Source organism: Orcinus orca, chromosome 15 (genome assembly GCF_937001465.1).
Source record: "Orcinus orca chromosome 15, mOrcOrc1.1, whole genome shotgun sequence".
NCBI classification, from domain to species: domain Eukaryota; kingdom Metazoa; phylum Chordata; class Mammalia; order Artiodactyla; family Delphinidae; genus Orcinus; species Orcinus orca.
The window spans coordinates 40148620-40169240 of record NC_064573.1 but is presented as its reverse complement, the minus strand read 5'-3'; the positions used below and the strand labels follow the sequence as shown (position 1 = coordinate 40169240).

Sequence of the window (20621 nt, the reverse complement as noted above, 5' to 3'; positions counted from 1 at the left end):
ATAGATTTGGAAAATATACTTCAGAAATGTGAATCATTAATATTCGTGTCCTTCATTGTTTTCATTCTTGCTGACAGCTGATAGAAGTTCTGCAAAACAAACCAAAATTAAGCAAACACAAACCTTGTAGATTGTTAGAACAATTGTGTAGGAACTCCTTTTTTTCTGACCTCACTCTATGCAGCCAAACCAAAGCCAGAAGATTTATATCGACTATAAAAAGTATACCACGAATATTTCTCCTCTGAAAGGCACCACACTGCATACTAAGAATTGAAGAGATGAAAAATGTACTTTTCTAAATCTGATTTCCACATACTAAGGTAATCAGTGTTTTCTGTGAGATTTACAAAAAGGTCCTTGGTTTTGGAGGATCTGAGGGATTGGCCTTTTTCAGTGACAATTTGGTTTTTGTTTATTATCTCAAGGGGACCCAATGGCACAGCACAGGGCCCATGACATAATAAGCATTCAGAAAAGATTTCATTAAATAGTTAATTCAGGGTAGATGGGGGTAAATATCCAATAAGAGTTTAATTCTGTTTTAGTATGACTTTTAACAAATAAACATACACCCAAGCTATAATTGTTCATTCATTTGACATTTCCCTGCCTGGTAACCTATGTCAAAGACCCAGAGATGCCCTTTTTCTAGCGGTCCACAAGACTGGCAAATGTGATTAGCTCAGTGAATTGAATGCTGTTTCTGATGACAACTGCTTCTTTCTTAGACAGCGCAAGGATGAGCTGGAACAGAGAATGTCTGCTCTCCAGGAGAGCCGGAGAGAGCTAATGGTCCAGTTAGAAGGTCTCATGAAGCTACTAAAGGTAAGATGTTTCAAATAAATGTTTCCTAGACCTACAACTATGGCATTTGTAAAAAAAAATTTTAATTAAAAAAATAAAAGAAATTTGCACATAATGTGCAATGGTTTTTTCAATTACTATATGTGAGTTCCTCCAAAATGTGCTTTCAAACTCAGTTTTAGTATCTCTTCTTAGGCACATCAAATGATAGCAGTCAATTATAGGGCTCATTCTTGTCCATTTCCTGGAACCAGACTACTGAGGACCTTCGTGGCACAACTTATTTCCAGTTGGCTCATTTACAGTTCCTTTTGTCCTTGGAAGTAGTAAAACTGGATTTATTTAGAAATATTTTACATTTCATAGCCTTCAGAAATTCTGACTAATCTAAACAGAAGCTAATATCTAATTCAGAAAATGAAGATACAGCCATTAAATAATTTTGGTGATTATAGTTTTATTAAGGGGAGTAACTTTGTTAATTTCAGTAAATGTTGTCAAATCTGTGTGGCTTTAGCAGCAAGTCACATAACTTCTCTGGGTTTCAAATGCAAATTGTAAATGGGAATATCTCCTTAACTTTTCTGCAGGTAGAGCATTTAATAAGATGATCTATAGAAGTCCTCTGCAGAGCGTTATAATAATAATTCTCATTGGGAAGTGGTATTCTTTCTTTCATATATCTTATTCCCTTCTTCAGTATGCTCTAAATTGCATTTCAACCCAAAAGTAGACTAATTATGGCCTCATGTCCATGATTGCCCCAGCAGAGGTTTCAGTGCTCTGTTGTCATCCTGCCTGATGTAAATAAGCATGAACCAGTATGGACTGGAACTGTGACATGCCAAAGGCAGGAACTAAAACTTCTGATAAAAGGACATAGGCAAAGTCTCTGGGACAACTCACTTGTGAGATAAGATGTCCTGCCTTTCAGTCCCTGGATCTCCCATATTCCTGACACCCCATCATTTATTGTTTCTGTATTGTTTTCTTTCTTTCTTTCTTTCCCTTCCTTTCCTTTCCTCCCCTTTCCTTTTCTTACTTTTCTTTCTCTCTCCCTTCCTTCCTTTCTTTATTTATTTTTTAATTAAAAAAAATTAAATAGTTAACAAATATTTGTTGGAACCTACTGTGTACCAGGCACTGATGTAAGTGTAACACTTTTTTCTTTTGTTTTCTTTATTCTTTTATATTCCTTAGTTGACTTTTCCTGCCATCCGTGTCAGGAATGCTTTATCTTTACTAAACAAAATTTACTTTTCATTGTATTAGACATATAAAGCGCAGAATTCAGTTTTTGTTGTACTATCTATGTTAAGACAGGACTAGATAACTAATAACCTCTTGCTGTTTCTGCCCTATTATCTCATTTGATGATATAAAAAAGCTCTTTCTGGTTTTTGTTTTTCCAAATCTACCAAATGAAGTGGGCCCATCCCATCTTTCCCTTCACTGAATGACAGGAAACTGTAAACAGCCCCCTGGTTCTACTTCTGTAGCTTCTGTCACTGTAGCAATGGGATAGGAGTCTATTTACCACCAGCTATCTTGGCATCAACGTAGCCTAATTAAGCATAGTCTATGGTATCAGGATGTACCAATAGCAGGACAGAGAGAGGAATCATGTTGAAGGATGGTTGGATGCATGGAGGAAAGAGATGGGTCTGTAGTCTCAAATATCCAAATAGACTTGGAACTAAACTCACCAGGAGAAGAGGCTTGACCTGCCATCAAAGCCACATTGAGGTTTCCCCCACCTTCATTCCTTCACACTGTGTACCTGCTCTTATTGGAACCCTGGGTAATCTAACTATTATTGATTCGATCTTTCTGTAGGAAGAAGAATTGAAGCAGGGAGTAAGTTATGTCCCCTACTGCAGGTCTTAACTAACAGTGGAGGGGCCTGCCGTCCTGCCGTTTTTCTCATTGCTTTCGCCTCTAATGTATGTTCATGCTTCAGTTTGGAAAGAGAAAAAAAAATTATACTAATTTGCTTCCTTTTCAATGTAGTGCTTGATTGGAGACATATAAAATTTAGCATTTTTTATAACTATTACTACCGTCAACATCAAAAGAAGAGCTATTATGTCCTTTAGAACAGGGAACACGCTTTAACTTGTTGGAAACTTTTTAGACCTCCAGGGGTCTAAGTTTCAAACCAGTCTCATGCTCTTCTGGGTTGTTGATCAGACCCTTCTCTTCATAGAAAGACACTCACCACAATCACTAACATTACACTAGGTAGAATCCACAGCGTCAGAAGCTAACCTCAACATCCTCTCATGCTGTGAATATTCAGTTCAGTTTCCATTTTACTGAAAAGATGTGGAACTTCTTTTTGTAAAAACCAGCCAATTACATCTCCTTTCATTGCATAATGTTTAAGCCCTGCTCCCCACTGCTCACCGTTACGTGCTCAGTCTAATAAGAGAAAGACTGTACTCCGTAACTGTTCACTTCCCAAACCAGAATCCCTACCATTGGTTGACAGTCATCTCCAAAGAATAGGTAACTTTCAGCCTTTCTCGTACCACCAAGCACCTTTCTGCTGTAGGAGTTCACAAGGTGTTACATACATCTTCCCTGGAAATAGGAGCCTTGTGACTGACTGTCTAACTGTAGCCTGAACTGAAGCCCCCTGTCTGGCCATGTAGCCAGTTGCAGAAGCCAGCAGAGGGAGCAGCGTACTCAAAATACAATAATAATAAAACAATGGCAAAATAAAAGCAGCTTTCATTTCAAGTGCATGTACCAAGCTGTGTATAACAATATATCCCACTTACTGGTCTTATCAAAAAGTTATATGGTATTTCCATGGATCCATTAGAACCGCAGCCTATCTGATTTCAACGTACCTTTCATTCTTCTGTATTCTCTTTCCTATTATTCACTGTGCGTGTTTGTGTGTAACAAAAAATGTTTGCAAAATGCTGGACACATTTTTACCCTTCATTCCCAAGGTCTGTAAAGAAGGAAAGTGTAAAACAAATCTGTAATGTCAGACAATAAAGACAATGTATTACATTATTTGTATTTTGTGAAAAAAATTACTTCACTAAACTGAAGTCAAATTTTAATGAGAGACAGTCCCCCTGGGTAAAAGACACACATTTGCTGCCTGTATTATTGCCCATAAATGCATACATGGGGTATTGCTGTTGTACGTACAACACACTTAGATCATGGTAAAGAAAAATGCCATCTCATGGTGCTTCTCTGCAAACAGCCTCTTTTCTTTCCTGTCTCTTACTCAGTGTGTGCATAGAAAAAGGAAATAAGGCTCACATATAACCTTCCTTCTCCTAGTGGAGAGAGTAGGCAACCATCCTGCAGCCAGTCAGCCCTGCTTTAGCCATTTCCCTCGGGGACCCTCTCTCTACCATTTCCAAGGCAGCACATTCTTGAAAGGCTCAGTGGACCAGGAAGTTCATAAACAGATGAATGCATAGAGCCAAACCATGGCAGCGCCCATAAGAGCATTACTGCCTTCTTTCCCTCCAGTTCCTCCCCACTGGGCCCTCAACAGCTGCCACATCTTTGAAAGTCAGCCAGCAGTGGGTACTGCTGCCTAGGTACTTAAGGACCATTATTGGCAACACCCAGATGTCAGCAATGCGTTGTCTGGGTGGGGAGAGTGTTTGCGGGTCTTACTCATTTCTTTGCTTACATAGTCAAGCCTCTCTTCAAAAAGGACCCAAGGCAGCTTACAACTAGAGACATAAACAGTGACTTCATAAAATGGAAATAGAAAAATCGAAAACTGAAGAAGATGCAAATGTGCTAATCATAAGGGACAGGGTGTCACTCTGACCTTTCTAGCAGTGAGGCAAAAAAAAAGGAAAACATAATTGGTGGTTTTATCAGAACAGAAATGCCAGTTCTCAAGGGACCAAAATTTCTGTTGGCATAAAATATAAAATGAAGTTTTCACTCAGAGCTTTATAGAAGTAGTGAATAATAAAACAGACACACGCAGTAGATTTCGTGTGGCTGATTCTTATACTGACCTTCAGTGAAAATTAAAGACAGAACCCCATATGTCCCAATCCTGCAGAGGCAGTTCTACAAGGAAATAAACAAATGCCATCCAAATTTATAGACTTCTCATGGTATAACATGATCTAAGGAGAGAATTTAGAAGTTTTAGTCTGGCATCTGCTTCTAAATTCTGTTTTTATTTATGAGCCTTTCCCCTTTGGCGACATTCTCTTTGTAAAATCAGATTTAAGACACCACACACAACAAATTGTGCTTGATTTAATAACCTCTACTTGCTTTATCATAAGTCTGTGTGGTTCAATGTATTTTATTATACTGGTATATATAGTTCCTACTTATGCTGTTTCTTGTTAGAGGTAATGCATGAATTTATTCCCCTTGAGGAGAGAACATGAATTTTTTTTTAAAATGGTGCCTGTAATATAATATGATGATTATGGTATCATAAGCAATAAATTTTTTTTACAAACTTGAATCGAAATTATCCTACCCTCTTTCTTCTTTGTGTATTTGTAAGATTTATTGAAGGAACCATAAAAAGAACACTCATAAAAAGTTTAATAACAAAGGCGGCTGGGATATAATAACAGTGACAGCATATTCCAGAGTTTCTGGTATCCTTCCAGTGCCAAATACTATGACCTGGTCTAAAACCAAGTATCCTTTAGTTCAGAAGGTAGGGTCTCAATAATAATTTTCTAAGAAACATTACTGGAGCTAGACCTGAGTTATGGTGGTCCCAGTTCCTCACTTACAACTATAAGATCTTGAATAAGTCAGTTAACTTCCTAGCAGTTTATTTCAAACATACCGATAATACATGGCTCACAGGGTTGTTGTATAGATTTTAAAAGATAACAAATGTGGAACCACTTTGTGAAATACTATATGCAAGTCAGATATAAGCATAAATGTATGTATATATGTATACATATACACAGAAGAAGGTATAAACTTTTCTAATTTGACCCACATTTTACACGCATGCGCACATACACACACTCGCTTCTCTTCCTTACATTAACTTGTTAGTTAATTGTCTCAGTCAAGGGAAGAAAGTCACACATCATTTCAAATTCCATCTCCTGCTCCCATTGTCTTCTCTATTTACTACTGGATGGCCCAATTAACTCGGGAAATCATAGTCATTCAGGTTCCTACTTCTTCCAGATATATTATGGAACATGAACAGGCCAGAAATGACAGATTTTAACAGTTTAGGTTCACCTTCCATTATTTCCCCTGCTCATCCTCTCTTATGGGTATTGTATGGAGTAGTGAAGCGATCAAAAATGAGGGCAGGTGGGGATCAGTCACATCATAAATAATCAACTGCAATATTAGGACTAACATCTGTGTTCAAAAGCATACCTTCCTAGCCTCTGTCTCTCTTTCTCTTTCTCTCTCTCTCTCATACTTCTTTTAAATTAGGAGTTGTTTAATTAATTCTAGAAAAGTAAAAATTGCTTCTGTGCTTAAAAGCCTTAGAAAATGACGCTTTATTTCACGATAAAGACTAAGCCCCTTTTATGACACTGGAGGCCCCCAAACCTGACTCCACCCCTTCTCAGCCTCATCCCACTCCACTCCCCACAGAGAACCTGCTGCATCAACCCCACTGGCTTCCCATTGTGTCTTCAGTGCCCCTCACAATCCCCACGCCTTGCCCTTGATACTCCAAGCCCTGGAATGCTCTTCCCCCCCCCCACCCCAGTACTTGCTCTTTTCTGCCTGGAAATCTCTGCTATAAGACCCAGGGCAAATGGTGCCTCCTGTCTGACCAATCAGAATTAGTCATCTCATCTGTGTCCCCACAAGAAGCCCTATGATGATAGTCAGTCAGTGTGTACTGGAAGAAAGGATGAAAAGAGGGTTGAATGTAGCTAAACAGGCTGCTACGTAAAACCAGGCCTGACTACACTGCATTCTCCCCCAAACCTGAGAGGCTGACTTTCGGGGGCAGGGTACCTGGGTGGGGGAGGGTCCATAGTACCGCCTCCTCCTGTCTCATGGTCATCTGCTCTGCCATTTCTCCAGACAGTGCTGGCTCCACAATTAGACATTAGGCACTTCCCTTGAAGCATCCCTCCTTTCTGGTGCTGAGTGGAAACCCAAATACTTCCTGGAAAAAAATCGGAAAACTTATGGATCTTGTCAGACTTTTTAAAAATTGATACAACAGCAGGTTGAGTGGACTCAGAGAATGGAGGGTAGAAATGAATTTTTCATTTATTCTCTAGGAAGAGAACAATTTTAAATTTGCCAAGTATGATGTATGTTTTCCTTCTTCCATAAATCACCCCTCTTCTCGGGAATTTGAGATCTATATATTGATCTGCATGGACCATTGTCCCTTAAGTCTTTGCTCCATTAATCACCAGATAATTTCCAGGAAAGGATGTTCACAGAGATTATTCATTCTAACTCTTCTAAAGTTGTTAGCCGACAACCATGCTTCATGACCAGACCAGAGGCCACCATTCTATAGGGGCCTCACCTGTGAAAATGAAACTCTGTGACATCTTCACTGATCTACCCCAAAGCCAAGAGGCAACTACCATTCCTTAGTGGTTCTGCAAGAACAGCAGAAAAGAAGAACAGAGATGGTGTTCCCAGCAATAAGTCTACTATGCATCAAACTGGCCAGTGTCCTGACAAAGGGTGATGGGGCCCTGATCACCCAGAGAGCCAGGGTTCTACCCCCAAGTCTGGGTAAAGACTGGTCATGACTGGGGAGTTACAAATTGTAGGAAAGATGCAGTGAATCTTTACTTCAGCGTAGAATCTTCCACCTAAATTCTTCATATAATCAGACTGCTTGAAGTCGCACCAGTTGGAGATTCATTTAGGAGTTGGTGGCTATTAGCCATTCACACATTGGTGTAATTTAGACTCCATCAATTGTTTTTCCCTTAACGTGTAACCACAGTCCATTATTTTTCTCTTAACACAAGACCACTGATGGGAGTTTTGACGACAGGAAACAGGCAGAAATGTGTAGGAAAAGTTGCCTTTGGAGACAAGGTGTTAAGCAAGAAGAGGTGGGGCCGGTGCGGTACCCAAAGGGGAGGGGGGAACCCCACAAGCACCCTATGCTGCAGAGCCTGGTGGCACAGGTATGAGCAGGGCTGGCCTATACTACAGCCCCAGCACAGCCATCAAACATTGAAAAGCAGGCCCACAGCCTCATATCTGAAATCACTGGGTCCAGAGATCCTCTGGAACTCAGAATCTTTGAGGTTTTAGAAATGCAATACAGTGCAGACACCACATAAGTAGCCTCACATTAATTATGAAACAACATGTGTTGCCCATTGGATTTCACATTTGCAGATAAGAGACTGTGGACCTGTATTTCTGTACTGGCTGATTACCAGCCTGAAGGTTGCTTGCTCCACCCTGGGCACTCACGCTGCTCTCCATGACCCAGTAACTAGAAGGTACTGCCTGGCCCAGCAGAAAGCCCTAGGCCACTGCTCCATCACCACTCCCTAGTGAGTCTGTGTCCTACACCTTCTGAGTCTTCAGGTTGTTAGTGAAAGTATGTTATGAAACATAGATGGAAATATGTGATGGTTGGTCACAGTGCCCACAATTCTGAGGAGCAGCCTGGGAACGCCCTGGCCTTGTAGCCTAAGGTCTGGGGATCCATTTTATCTCTGTCCTTCACTAGCTCAGAGACCTTGGGTAATTATCACCTCTGATCCTAGCTTGCTAACCTGAAAAATGAGAGTAATAATACCTCGTATGGTTGTTGAGAGGATTAAGTGAAGTAGATGGGATTAAAATGCTTTCTAGACTGACAATTGCTATTCAGATATAAGCTACTATCATGATTAGTGGGAGAATAAAACAAAACTAGGTATGTAAATGTGCTTTAGAGACTGTAAATTACATACAAAAATGGAGTTTTATCATTATTGTGAATCTCCTATCGCAGAAGAGGATCTGGCTTCCAGGGTTGAGAAGGTAAGCCACCCTGTGTAGCCAAGAGGAGCCTTCTTCCTTCAACCCCTCTGTCCAACTTCCCATCATCACCAGTCCCTCCTCCCAGCTGCACCTGGTTCCTTGGTAAAAAGATCAGATGAGAAAGGGCAAGGAGCTCTGCTGAGGACCCTGTCTTGAAAAGGATGTGCAGGACGGGTTGCCAGGGAGAGGCACTTGATCTCAGGGTACCTAACCAACACCTGTCTCCTTTGAAGGATCCGTCACCAGCCATAACCCATCCAGGTCCCCCCACTCCAGGGCAGGCAGACCACCTGGGCTCAGGCCCCAGCTCGGACACTCTAGCTCCATCTCCTGGGCAATTCTTTTCACCTCTCTGAGCATTGTGGTCCATAACCGCACATTTAGCATAATGGGACCTACTTCAATGGGTCATGGAGAGAAACCCATGAGGATGTACATGAGAACCTTGTGTGCATGGCAAAGCATGACTCAAACATGAGGTCACTTATTGGTGTGGGAAGCAAGGAAATGCCCAGGTACCTCAGAAGCGGAGGTTTCGTGGTAATGACATTGAGCTGCCCAAGTTTGCTGGGGGAAACCAGACCCGTCCTGGAGCAGGCTGGGCAAGGGGCTGCAAAGCATCACAAGCAGGCAAACTTCTCTTCCTTGGGCCCGAAAGGCCACTCCAAGGTACTGTTGCGAGTGAGAGTGGAATCCTCAGCACCTCGAGCATCACACGAGTTATTTTCTGTTTTGCTTCGTTTTTAATTCGGGATTTTCCTCAATTTATAGATTTGACTTTTCTGTGTGATGCTGAGCCCTGGAAAGCTAACAGCATGGCATTTTACAAGATTGATGTTGTGTGTTTTAACTGCAAGTAGCTGAACCCACAGCAAAGACCTAAATCGAATATTCCAGAGCACGGCTCTGGTGGTGCATGTCTGGGGTTTGAATGGGGTGATGATGAATCTCTGGGCCTTGCTGTGGAAGAGTCCTCACTCTCCCTGGCCAGACCCAGTGGACTGGAGTGGAATTTATGTGAATACCTAATCTGTTGTATACGCACTTCTTACATTTTCTTATTCGTGCTGACTTTACTTCCTTTGTAAACTAATTATTAAAACAGGAAATGTTTCCAAGAGACCTCATTGTAGAACCAAGACTGCGAAAGTCAAGGTTTGACAGCCTCAGAATTATTTCATGCCAAGGGCTGAAATGAGGAGATAAATGGCTTTGAAGTTGTGTTCTCCTTTTTTCTTTACTCATTTTAAAACCCCACTGTTCTTGCTGCTAGAATACTGCTTTTTCATAGGCAAAGAGGACAATTCCTACAGGAAACATTACCCAAAAATTAGAAACCAGTATTTCTTTTTTCTCTTCCCCATTTGAATCCCTGAATCACAGAGCAATTCGACAAAGACAACTTTGACTGTAAAACACGCATTAAACAATTTACACTTCATTTGATTCTTTATTTGAGACTTAACATATGCAATATGGCATGACATGATTGGAACTATAAATTATCCTCTACAGATGATGCCAGGACAAGACAGGTTGAAAGTTTAGGAAGAATGTAAACCACATCCATCCCTAACAGTCTCCGAGTTTATATTTAAAACTTTCTCCTAATGTCTTTTTATTCTATATAGAGCTTCCTTCAAGGAGAACATAAACACACCTTGTAATTATCACTGCTTAACAGTAGCTTCATTACATGGGCAAACATCTCCTATATTACAGAACAATGAATGCAGTACTAATATTCTTAGCTTTCAGTTTGTAACCAAAACTTCAGATCATGTACAGTAAGGTCCTAAATTATCTGCACCTGCAACTCAGGTTGAGAATTACCATCTTAATTACCTAGGATTTCCACCTACTTTGGAATTTCATTGTCACTGTCTTTAACATTTGACTGAGACACTGGGAAGGGCATCTGGCATCTTCTTGCGAAAACAATTAATGACTTGCATTGTCTCTCCAGACCCAGGGGGCAGGCTCTCCCCGCTCCTCCCCCAGCCACACCATCAGCAGGCCCATCCCCATGCCCGTCCGGTCAGCTTCCGCCTGCTCCACCCCAACCCACACGCCTCAGGACTCTCTCACAGGGGTAGGGGGAGACGTACAGGAGGCGTTTGCACAAAGTAAGTGGCTTTGTTTGTGTGTGTGTGTTCTGCTTTTCTGTTGCAAATAAGTCGCCAAGGATTGCATGATCTAGAGTTATCAGAGCCTCACAGTGGATGCTCTAGTGTATTCCACAGTTCGTGTCAAAGCCGGGCCTGCAAGACTTTTCAGAAACTCCCTACACTAATCTGTTCTTCCCTTCACCATCTTATCTTCTTTTGGCTTCTCTTGCCCTGCCCTGTTTTTTTATGAGCCTTTGCTCATTAAGGGAAGGGAAATCTTTTCAGCAATATTCCAGGAAATCTTATAAATGTAATCCGTTTTAAAATTCCGAAAGATATTTCCTCCTTTCGTCTCTTTACATGAAAGCAAACTCAAGATTGAGAGTAAACAATCCCAGCTCTTTAGCACTGAGGCAATCAAGAAGGATGCTTAGTCATTTTCCAGATGGCTTAAGGAGTTGAATCATTGCCTCTGTGTTATGGGGCTGCGAGGCTAGCTCTCCATAGTCAATAGAAGAGGGCAAAGAGGGATGTGAGATGACAAACGGCAACAAACAGCATTCTCCCACCGCTGCCTCTTCTGCTTATGTACTGCGGAGTGTCGGGGTGGGAGTGGGGTCCCAAAGCAAGTGACCTTATTTATTTGGAAATATTTTAACACTTTATAAAACTTTTTTTTGTCATCACTTTTTAAATTTGTAGAAAATTAGAAAAAAAGAAATCCTCCTGCCGACCCTCAGCCTGCCAATCTCATTCCTAGAAGTAAACACTATTAACAGCTTGGCCCTTCTCAACGTTTCACTTATATATAAATATCTATGTTTAAGTTTGCTTTTATGGACATATACTGTTCTTTTTCCACACAAATTCGATCATGCATTGCATTTTGGTCTGCAATTTGCATCTCCCTTGAATTAGCGGTATATGGTGGACATCCTCCCAGGTCCTCACCTGTAGATCTAAGGAAAAGCGCGACATATTCGACTACTAGTTTTAAGACAAAAAGAAACATAAACAGTTAAAAGACAAAAGAATAGACTTGAGGAAACATTTCCAGCATATGTAGCAATCAAGTTTCATAATTTCAGTTATACATTAAAGCACACACAGCTCAGTCAGAAAAAGACACTCCCAAAACAAAAATAGGTGAAGGATAGGAACCGACAGAAGAACAAATAGCCCATAAAGATGTTCAATCTCACAAAGAGTTGTAGAAATACAAATTTTAATCAAAATCACCTTTTGCCTAGCAGATTCAAAAAAAATTGTTTAACATCAGTAATATCCAGAGAGACTAAGGAAAAAGATGCTCTCATCCACTGTTTATAGGGGATAAAAGCTTACTTTTTTTTTTTTTTTTTTTTTGCGGTACGCGGGCCTCTCACTGTTGTGGCCTCTCCCGTTGCGGAGCACAGGTTCCAGATGCGCAGGCCCAGCGGCCATGGCTCACGGGCCCAGCCTCTCCGCGGCATGTGGGATCCTCCCGGACCGGGACACGAACCTGTGTCCCCTGCATCGGCAGGTGGACTCCCAACCACTGCGCCACCAGGGAAGCCCAAAATCTTACATTTTGAAGGGAGAGCATGATGTACTTTCTGTTCTGAGGGAAAAAGGAAGATCTATTACAGGGCGTTTTTTCCTGAAAAAGAAAATGATTAAAGTTGTACAAATATAATTTAAGTTATGCAAAATAATTTCCTTTTTTTAATTTTTAGAGGGAAAACTGCCCTTTCCCTAAATCTTAAAGAAATTTACAGTATATTAAATCACTTTGAGTTTCCTGTAATAATTATTGTTTTACCTACTTTGATTTCTTAAATTTACATGTGTTTATTATTTTACTTATTTAGTTTTACTTACTAAGAAATCACAATGAAATGTGACCTATCTAAGCAGCCCCAGCTCATCCTGCCTAAATTCATCTGTAAGTCAGATATTTGGAATCTTGAGTCTTTTTTCCAAAGATATTATGAATTTGGCCCTCTGTTCTGTTCATCCACCTTGCCCCACTCCCAGTCCAGCCCACAAATACCCTTTAACCCTTAGTGGGATGGAAACCTCATAATAATCTTCCTCTACCATAGAGAAACATGCTGTAAGTTCCAGTTCAGGGTACCAGGCATACATCTGCCCACTTCTTGGCAGCAGGAGCAAGAATCCTCACCCCTTTTCCAAGCTCTGGGGACATACAGTGCACAGGGTTCCCATTCCCAAGGGGTACCTGAAATGACAGGGGAAGCTCGGGGAGCCCTGATGGGAGACAGAGGCTATGGTGACGGAGATCAGAATCTGATGTGCTCAGCCACCAGGTAAGAGCTGAAACAGTAGCAGCTGCCGGGAAGGCACAGCTCTCGTGGCAAAACCAGGCTTTTCATCTGTGAGGTGATTCTGAAGGATGACCACACGTGCTGGCTTACCTGGGATCATCCCAGTTTGTGCCAGGTCACCCAGTCTTGTTATTAATACCTTCCCTTTCACTTGTAAAATTGTCCCAATTTGGACAATAAAGTATACGAATCCCCATCAGTTGCCATGTCTTCTTACATCAAAGGCCACTGGCCTGAGTACAGTGTTTTTTTTTCAGGAAATGAACCAAAGCACTTCTGAAAAGGAGAAGTCTTGGACGTTTTCTTGCTTTAGGATATCAATGGAAATGATAAACAGCATAAAAATTGGGGGAAAAGGAGAGCTTTGATTTTTTTTTCATTATCATTCTTTCTTAAGGTTCAAGAAGAAATTTACGGAATGACTTACTAGTAGCAGCGGATTCGATCACTAACACCATGTCCTCCCTCGTGAAAGAGTTGAATTCCGGTGAGTCCCTGGTCCCCTCCCATTTGTCGTCTCATTGCAGAAGGACCCATAACTTCTGTTAGAGAGCTGCTCATTGTCAAGTATAAAAAGATTTTTTAAAGGTCTATGTGATATTTTGTTGGGATATTAGATTGTTTTAGTACCGTTTATACTTTGCTAATGAGAAGATCATGAATACATGCTCAATGCACAAAGTTTGAAAAATGCAGAAAAGAATAAATATTAAAATTGACTTGTAAATACAGAATCCCAAGTTAGCCACTGTTAAATATATCATGACCCAAAGTGACATGATGCTAAAGTTATTTTATAGGGTCAAATGTCTTATTTACTAATTAAGACTTGTTCATTTGGAATGCATGGCTATTTGAAAGAGGCGAAACTGAAATTTACCTTTGCAATATCACTAAAGAAAGATCTGCGAAGAAAATAAATAGCATAAAATTGCAGCACTCTTCATCCTAATACTACTACACAGAGTTTTAAAAACTTTTACAGCGTGAATATGCAAATAAATATCTTATCAGTTACTAATACATCTCATCTATTCCTTAAAGCCCTCCTAGCAAGATATCTGTTTGAAAGGACTGTGGTCATATAGTTGAGATTACAACAACTATAAGAAAGAAAACTTTAATGTTAAAAAAAATCTGGATTTAAATTTCTTAAAACCTCTATAATTAGAATTAAAGTAATGAAAAGTGTTGCTATTATTTTAGATTAAGATTACCAAATAGGATAAAAATGACAGTAGTTAATACATCATGATTAATGGCATGTACTCACTGCCCTAGCAAATGATGACTAAAAATGTTATTCTCATTGCGTTTCAAGGACTATTAGTTTATACTCTTATAAGTTTTTGAAATATTAAGTGAACGTAATATTTTAGGTCTGTGTTTCCTAAATTAAAGTAATATTAAGCAAAAGTAACAACAGTTTTAATAAAGACTTTTTATATTTTTATTTTTATTGTTATTTATTTATTTATTTATTTATTTTGTGGTACGCGGGCCTCCTCACCGTTGTGGCCTCTCCCGTTGCGGAGCACAGGCTCCGGACGCGCAGGCTCAGCGGTCTTGGCTCACGGGCCCAGCCGCTCCGCGGCACGTGGGATCTTCTCGGACCGGGGCACGAACCCGTGTCCCCTGCATCGGCAGGCGGACTCCCAACCACTGCGCCACCAGGGAAGCCCAATAAAGACTTTTATAGAGGGAAAAAACAGATGGCTTCAAGAATTAAGTCAGTTATTAAGACAAAGATTCCTTATAATATTATTGAGATAAAAAGACAATACTGTATACTAACTGATTTTGTGGTAATTCATGTCAGTATCAATTCTCATTTTGAGAAAAAACGAACACATACTTGACTTACGTAAAATAACTGGTCAGTGTTTTAATCAGCATAGGTTGGTTAATGTTAAGCCTAGCCCTTTATTTGCCGATCGATCATAAAAAAGTCTAGGTCATTCTTCACTTCTTCAATTGTACCTAATAGAGGCGGGGAGTGAAACTGAGAGTAACGTGGATTCTGAACTTGCACGGACTCAGTTTGAAGATCTGGTCCCATCACCAACCTCTGAAAAGGCTTTTCTAGCGCAAATCCATGCCCGAAAACCCGGGTACCTTCACAGTGGAGCTACACCAAGTGCCATGCGTGGCGACGTGTAAGTATTTTCTGCTTGGGGGTATTTTCTCAGTAACGGAACACTCTGCAGGGAGCATAGGAAAATTAAAACATGGTTGCTTACTTCTTTATTTTGGAAAGGACTGGTTCAGTTTCCTTTTCTGCCAAAAGAGGTAGAAGGGTGCTACATTTCAATTTGTCATTGTGACTTTTCCCCCTAACAATTTCCAGAGTATCAGTAACAAAAACCAACCAGTACTTATTGAGAGCCTGGCTTGCCCAAGGCACTGTGCTAATTGGTTACAAAATAGTGTCAAAAATCTCTCCCACCCTCCCAGGACTCATAGACTAGTTCAGGAGATAAATCATCCTATCTTCTGAATTTACTAGATTTGCTCTTAAAGGACCTGGTGATACAGAGAGGTCTCTGTTCAAAGTGGGTGTAAACAGCATCATATACGCACTTGTGATTGAAATAACTAAATGTATAAAGTCTCATTATAAAGAAGTCCAATTCGCTTGAATTATTGAATATGTATAAACCTGACCTTCAAAAGACATTTTGCAAAGATTTTTCACCCAATTAGGCATCTGTAGCTTGACAGGAGCCAGCAGAATCACTCACGTAGCCACTAGAACTTCTGTGACGTTGGATCAGCTCAAAGCAGTCGGGCAGGGAAAACCAAAGCTGAGAAACAAAGGCAAAAAGCTAGGACAGACCTGCAGAGCCCAGCTTGGGAGGGAAAAGGGTAAAATGAAGGAAGTGAAGTAAGCGGAGTTCTGAGAAATGTGGGCAGGGGGCTCACCCAAATTCTGGAAAAGAGAATTGATGAATAGTTCAAAAAAAAACTACAGAAGGGCAATGGTGCTTAATGTGAGAAGAACTGCAGATGAGTCTACAAAAATAAACTGTTTTAAAGACCCAGAGAAGAAACTAACCAGAGGCCTTTCTGGTGTTTTGGCTGTCCATCCAAGCAGTGAGTAAAAGGCCAGTAATAATGGGGAATTATAAATAGACATGGCTTGAAAGCCAGCTGTGAAAAGGCAGAGCGTAAGATCAAAACAAAACAGTTATAATTTTACGTAGCAGGAAGCTGCTGCTTTTAGTTTCAGTTTGCTTTCTTGAACTTTCCTCTATAATTTAGAATTATTTGATTTGTTTGTTATTCAAACTGGTGAATTAATTATCAGTTTAGTCTGATAAATACAAATCCATTTGATTTTTTTTATAATTAAGCATTTACATGGTGGTTACCTAAAATTTTCTTGATCCGATCCTAAGGTCCAAAACTGTAACTAAGGCCACCCCATCTGCTGTCCCTGGTACACTGGTGGCAGGACCAGCTACAAACATGGCTGTGGGGCTTGGGAAGGGAAAGTTCATAGAGGTCTCGTAGACCTATTTAGGCTGACCCCAAACCTCTAAAAATAACGAGGACATGTCGTACAAATATAAATAAACATGAACATTGGCATTTAAGTTCCAACCCAGAAACTTCTACTTGACCACTCTTTTCATTTTAGGGGATATTTTAATATCTGTACTATCTAAACATGCACTGTGTTTTAGCGTGAGAATATTTTAGTCATATGATTTAGGTTGTGAATTTATGTTCAGTCCCAGGAAGAGCTTTATATATACTGGGATGAATAGATGGAGAGAGTCACACATTTAGTGAATGAGATCATTCTTATCTATTTATTTCATAGTGGAATTGGACAATTTAAATGGATTTCTTTTTTTTTTTTTTTTTTTTGCGGTACGCGGGCCTCTCACTATTGTGGCCTCTCCCGTTGCGGAGCACAGGCTCCGGACGCGCAGGCTCAGCGGCCATGGCTCAAGGGCCCAGCCGCCCCGCGGCATGTGGGATCTTCCCGGACCGGGGAACGAACCCGCGTCCCCGGCATCGGCAGGCGGACTCTCAACCACTGCGCCACCAGGGAAGCCCGGATTTCTTAAGTTCAGAGCTAGTATAAATTTTGAAGATCAAGAGCTATGGGTTAGAGTATTAGTCTTCCTGACATCGATGAGCTGATCGGTGAGAGAGACTTGACTCTACCACAGGAATAAAGCAGATGCGTGCGCGATTCCTCTATACATGCATAAGACAAAGAGCGTTAAATTATGAACAAATGTCCTAATCATTATTTCACTAGAGGGCTTACTTCCCTTATAGAAAGTGTTCTTGGATTCCATTTTTTTTTAAGCCCCCAAACTGGAAAAACTATGTCCTCTCAAAGGATAAGCCTACCCTTTTCAAGAACGACAGACATTTAAAGGTCAGCTCATTCCTGTTAACCCTAGGAAAACATAGAGGACACCAGATTGCCATAGAAAAATTGTCTGTGAGAACACCTTGATCATATATCTCTCCAAACTTCCAAAGCTTTTTTAAAGTTTTTTCATTATGTCAAAGAAGAGACAGAATTGAAGTGAATTGAAGCAAAGAAGTGAATTGAAGGACTAAATAAATGTGTGCCCAGAACTACAGCTAACACAGGAATTCCACTCATACTTTCCTTTAAGATTTGCTCCGAAACTCCCACTGTGGTTGATTCCCAGGGTTACAGAAGATGGGGACCCATATGTGCGGCCAGAGGATGAGAACTATGAAGATGACTCTGTCCGGCAGCTGGAGAATGAGCTGAAGATGGAGGAATACCTGAAACAGAAGCTACAGGACGAAGCCTACCAGGTACCAAGAGCTGGCCCACATCCTTTACCACTCCTGCCCCAGTCCCTCAGTAGCTGGGTCTCTTACATTACTCCAAAATTCGGTGCCTTCTCCTTCCTTCCACACTCCCTTTCTGGAATATTCTGACTGAACTCCTTAGTCCATGAATTCTAGACAGGAAAAATGTTAAATACTTCTTATAGCTGTCACTCACCATGAATTCCTATGAATTCTGAGTTGGGAAGTAAAAGAGGCCTTCCACATTAGTGGAAACATGGTGACTAACAGTCCATGATCCTCCAAAATCATTAGGAAAATACTTTTTAAGAAAAGATACAGTCGGCCCTCCATATCCACAGATTCAGAATCTACTGAGGTTCAACTATAAGGGACTTGAGCATCTGTGGATGTTGGTATCTGCTGTGTGGGGATGTCCTGGAACTAATCCCCCATGGATACTGTAGGATGACTGTCAGGGAACAAGGCTCAAGGAAATTGACTAAGCATAAATATACCTCCTCCCTTGAATCATTTGTCCTCAGCTTCCCTCACTGCCTGCCTTATATCAAATGTCAAGAAGTGAAAGAGTGACAAACCTCACCAAGAAATGTTAGGGGAACTGTAGGCCCACATTCAGCAGGGTATGGTTGGGCAGATTGTCATATGTACTGGAGCATATTAGTCCATCTGAGAAGTCACTGGACATAACACATGCAATTGGGAATAAGTGTAATTAGCCACTCATCCTTAAGGGGGTGCATTTTCCCCATGGAGATTGTTCTACTGCCATGTTTGTTTTTCTTGTATGTTTCCCTTCCCTGTGTCTTGTTGGGGTTCTGGGAGTTCAGGGGTATTTGGCTCGTTGAGACCTGCTGCCTCCCAGACCCCGGGGGTTATTTTATCATGTCAGGCTTTCTGTCCGATGGCCAGACAAGCTTTTTTCCACAGTCTTAGGTTGGCAGTAGCCCCCTCTTTCTCTATTAGTGAAGGAAAGAGAAGCAGAGAGAATAAATGATCTTCTCCTTCTCATATGTTTATAGATTGTTTGGAAATATCTTCCCAAGAAGAATAGAGCAAGAGGGAAGCCCACCAACCCCATCTTGACAGTATAACACAGAAGCTTTGCCTCTCTGGAATGTTCCTTTAGCCTTTTCACTTTAACAGCTACATTTCAGAAGCAACTACAATGTAGGCCTAGATACACAAAACAAACAGGGACCAGATACGTAAAGCCGTACTTTACTGCTACAGAAACAAACTTGCCTTGAGTGCAGACCACGGAGGCCGCTCTTTCTTTGCGACTTCTATGGCCTGTCCGCGGAAGGAAGTTAGTCTGGATGAAGCTCCAGGGTGTCCGTGGGAACTCTGAGGGATGGCATTCCGACCGTGTCTCAGTTGGCTCTGCTGCATAGCGGGAGAGAGAGGTGGTGAAATAATCAATATTCTGGTTCATGCTGTTAGAGGTGCCTATTAGATCTCCCTATTTGAGCCCATATCAGTTTCTGGATTTTGGTGACCACAGTAAATGAAATTCTAGATTTTTTTTTTAAAAGAAAGTGAGTCATTTCATATAAGATATTAGATTTTTATTTATTTTAATGACTTAGGAATTTAACCTTGTATGACCAAAATGAAGGGAAATTCTATTAATAGCATCAGCTCTGATTGGAGTTCATGCCATCTCTGGTAGATGTTAAGCTCCTTCTCTCTCTCCTTTCCTTTCCACACCCGGTGACTTCAAGGGAAAGACAAAGAAAAGGGCTGAGAGATGACAGGCCTGTGTGTCCCCACTCAAGATATATGCCCTGGAGAAGGTCGAAGTGGTTTTCCTTGACTGCTCTATGAGCATATGGTTGTTGGATGGGCCAGAAAGTTACTTTCATTCCTTGGACTCTCTCTCTCTATTTCTCTCTCTCTCTCTCTCTCTCTTTCTGCATGGCTTCCAACCAAATAATTCACCAGCTTGACTACATCACAGACATGACATGTCACCTTTCTTGTTTGTGTCCTTTGTCACCCACAGGTCAGCTTGCAAGGTTGAATGCAATATCCTTTTATCACTCTCCTCTCAAGTAAGTATCCTCTTATTTAGGAGGAAACGTGGCCACTGTACACTGGATTCTGATAACTTGTAACCTATATTCACAATCACTCTCTCTTAGGTTTTCTCTATGATAAAATACCCTCCTTCCCAATCTATGAAGCATTTCATTATAATCCAGTGGAGATTTGGCAGGCAACCTTGGGAGTTGACTTTTTACTCTATTAATTAGGAAAGTTGGCACAGAAATTTCAATAATACCAAAGATGCCCCAGAAATTCTTAGTTATGAAATCCATAACACTGATTCATAACTGCATTCAAGTTTTCAGCCTCTCTAGCATTTGAGAGAGAAAAGTCCAGGCTTGCTCAGCACTTGCAGAGATGAGTCAGCTCCTTAGTCCTGCTGTATTCAGGGCCCAGAAGATCCAAGTGTGTACCTTAATGAGTGAAAGCAAAAGCATGTGTTATTAAAGAAAACAAAAGAAGCAAAAACAGAGAGGAAACTTTCTGCAGCCTTATGGTTTTAGAACAGCGGATTCAAATCCATTGTGGAATTCAGCAAGATATAATTTAATTT

General features: G+C 40.8%; 1 protein-coding gene across 27 annotated transcripts in view; it reads left to right on the top strand.

Moving 5' to 3' along the window:
* The window catches only part of DTNA (dystrobrevin alpha), a 390891-nt gene that overhangs the window by 364211 nt on the left and 6059 nt on the right, over positions 1-20621 (top strand). For 11 of the 27 annotated variants that reach the window (XM_049697970.1, XM_049697967.1, XM_049697962.1 and 8 more), the window contains 6 exons: positions 732-828; positions 10742-10901; positions 13608-13697; positions 15198-15366; positions 17890-18022; positions 20025-20073. In XM_049697970.1, coding sequence (XP_049553927.1) covers positions 732-828; positions 10742-10901; positions 13608-13697; positions 15198-15366; positions 17890-18022; positions 20025-20042 — 667 coding nt within the window. In that variant the 3' untranslated portion in view covers positions 20043-20073. Of the gene's footprint in view, positions 1-731; positions 829-2643; positions 5270-10741; positions 10902-13607; positions 13698-15197; positions 15367-17853; positions 18023-20024; positions 20074-20621 lie in introns of those variants that run through there. The other 16 variants (XM_049697961.1, XM_049697960.1, XM_049697958.1 and 13 more) reach the window with 6 other exon arrangements.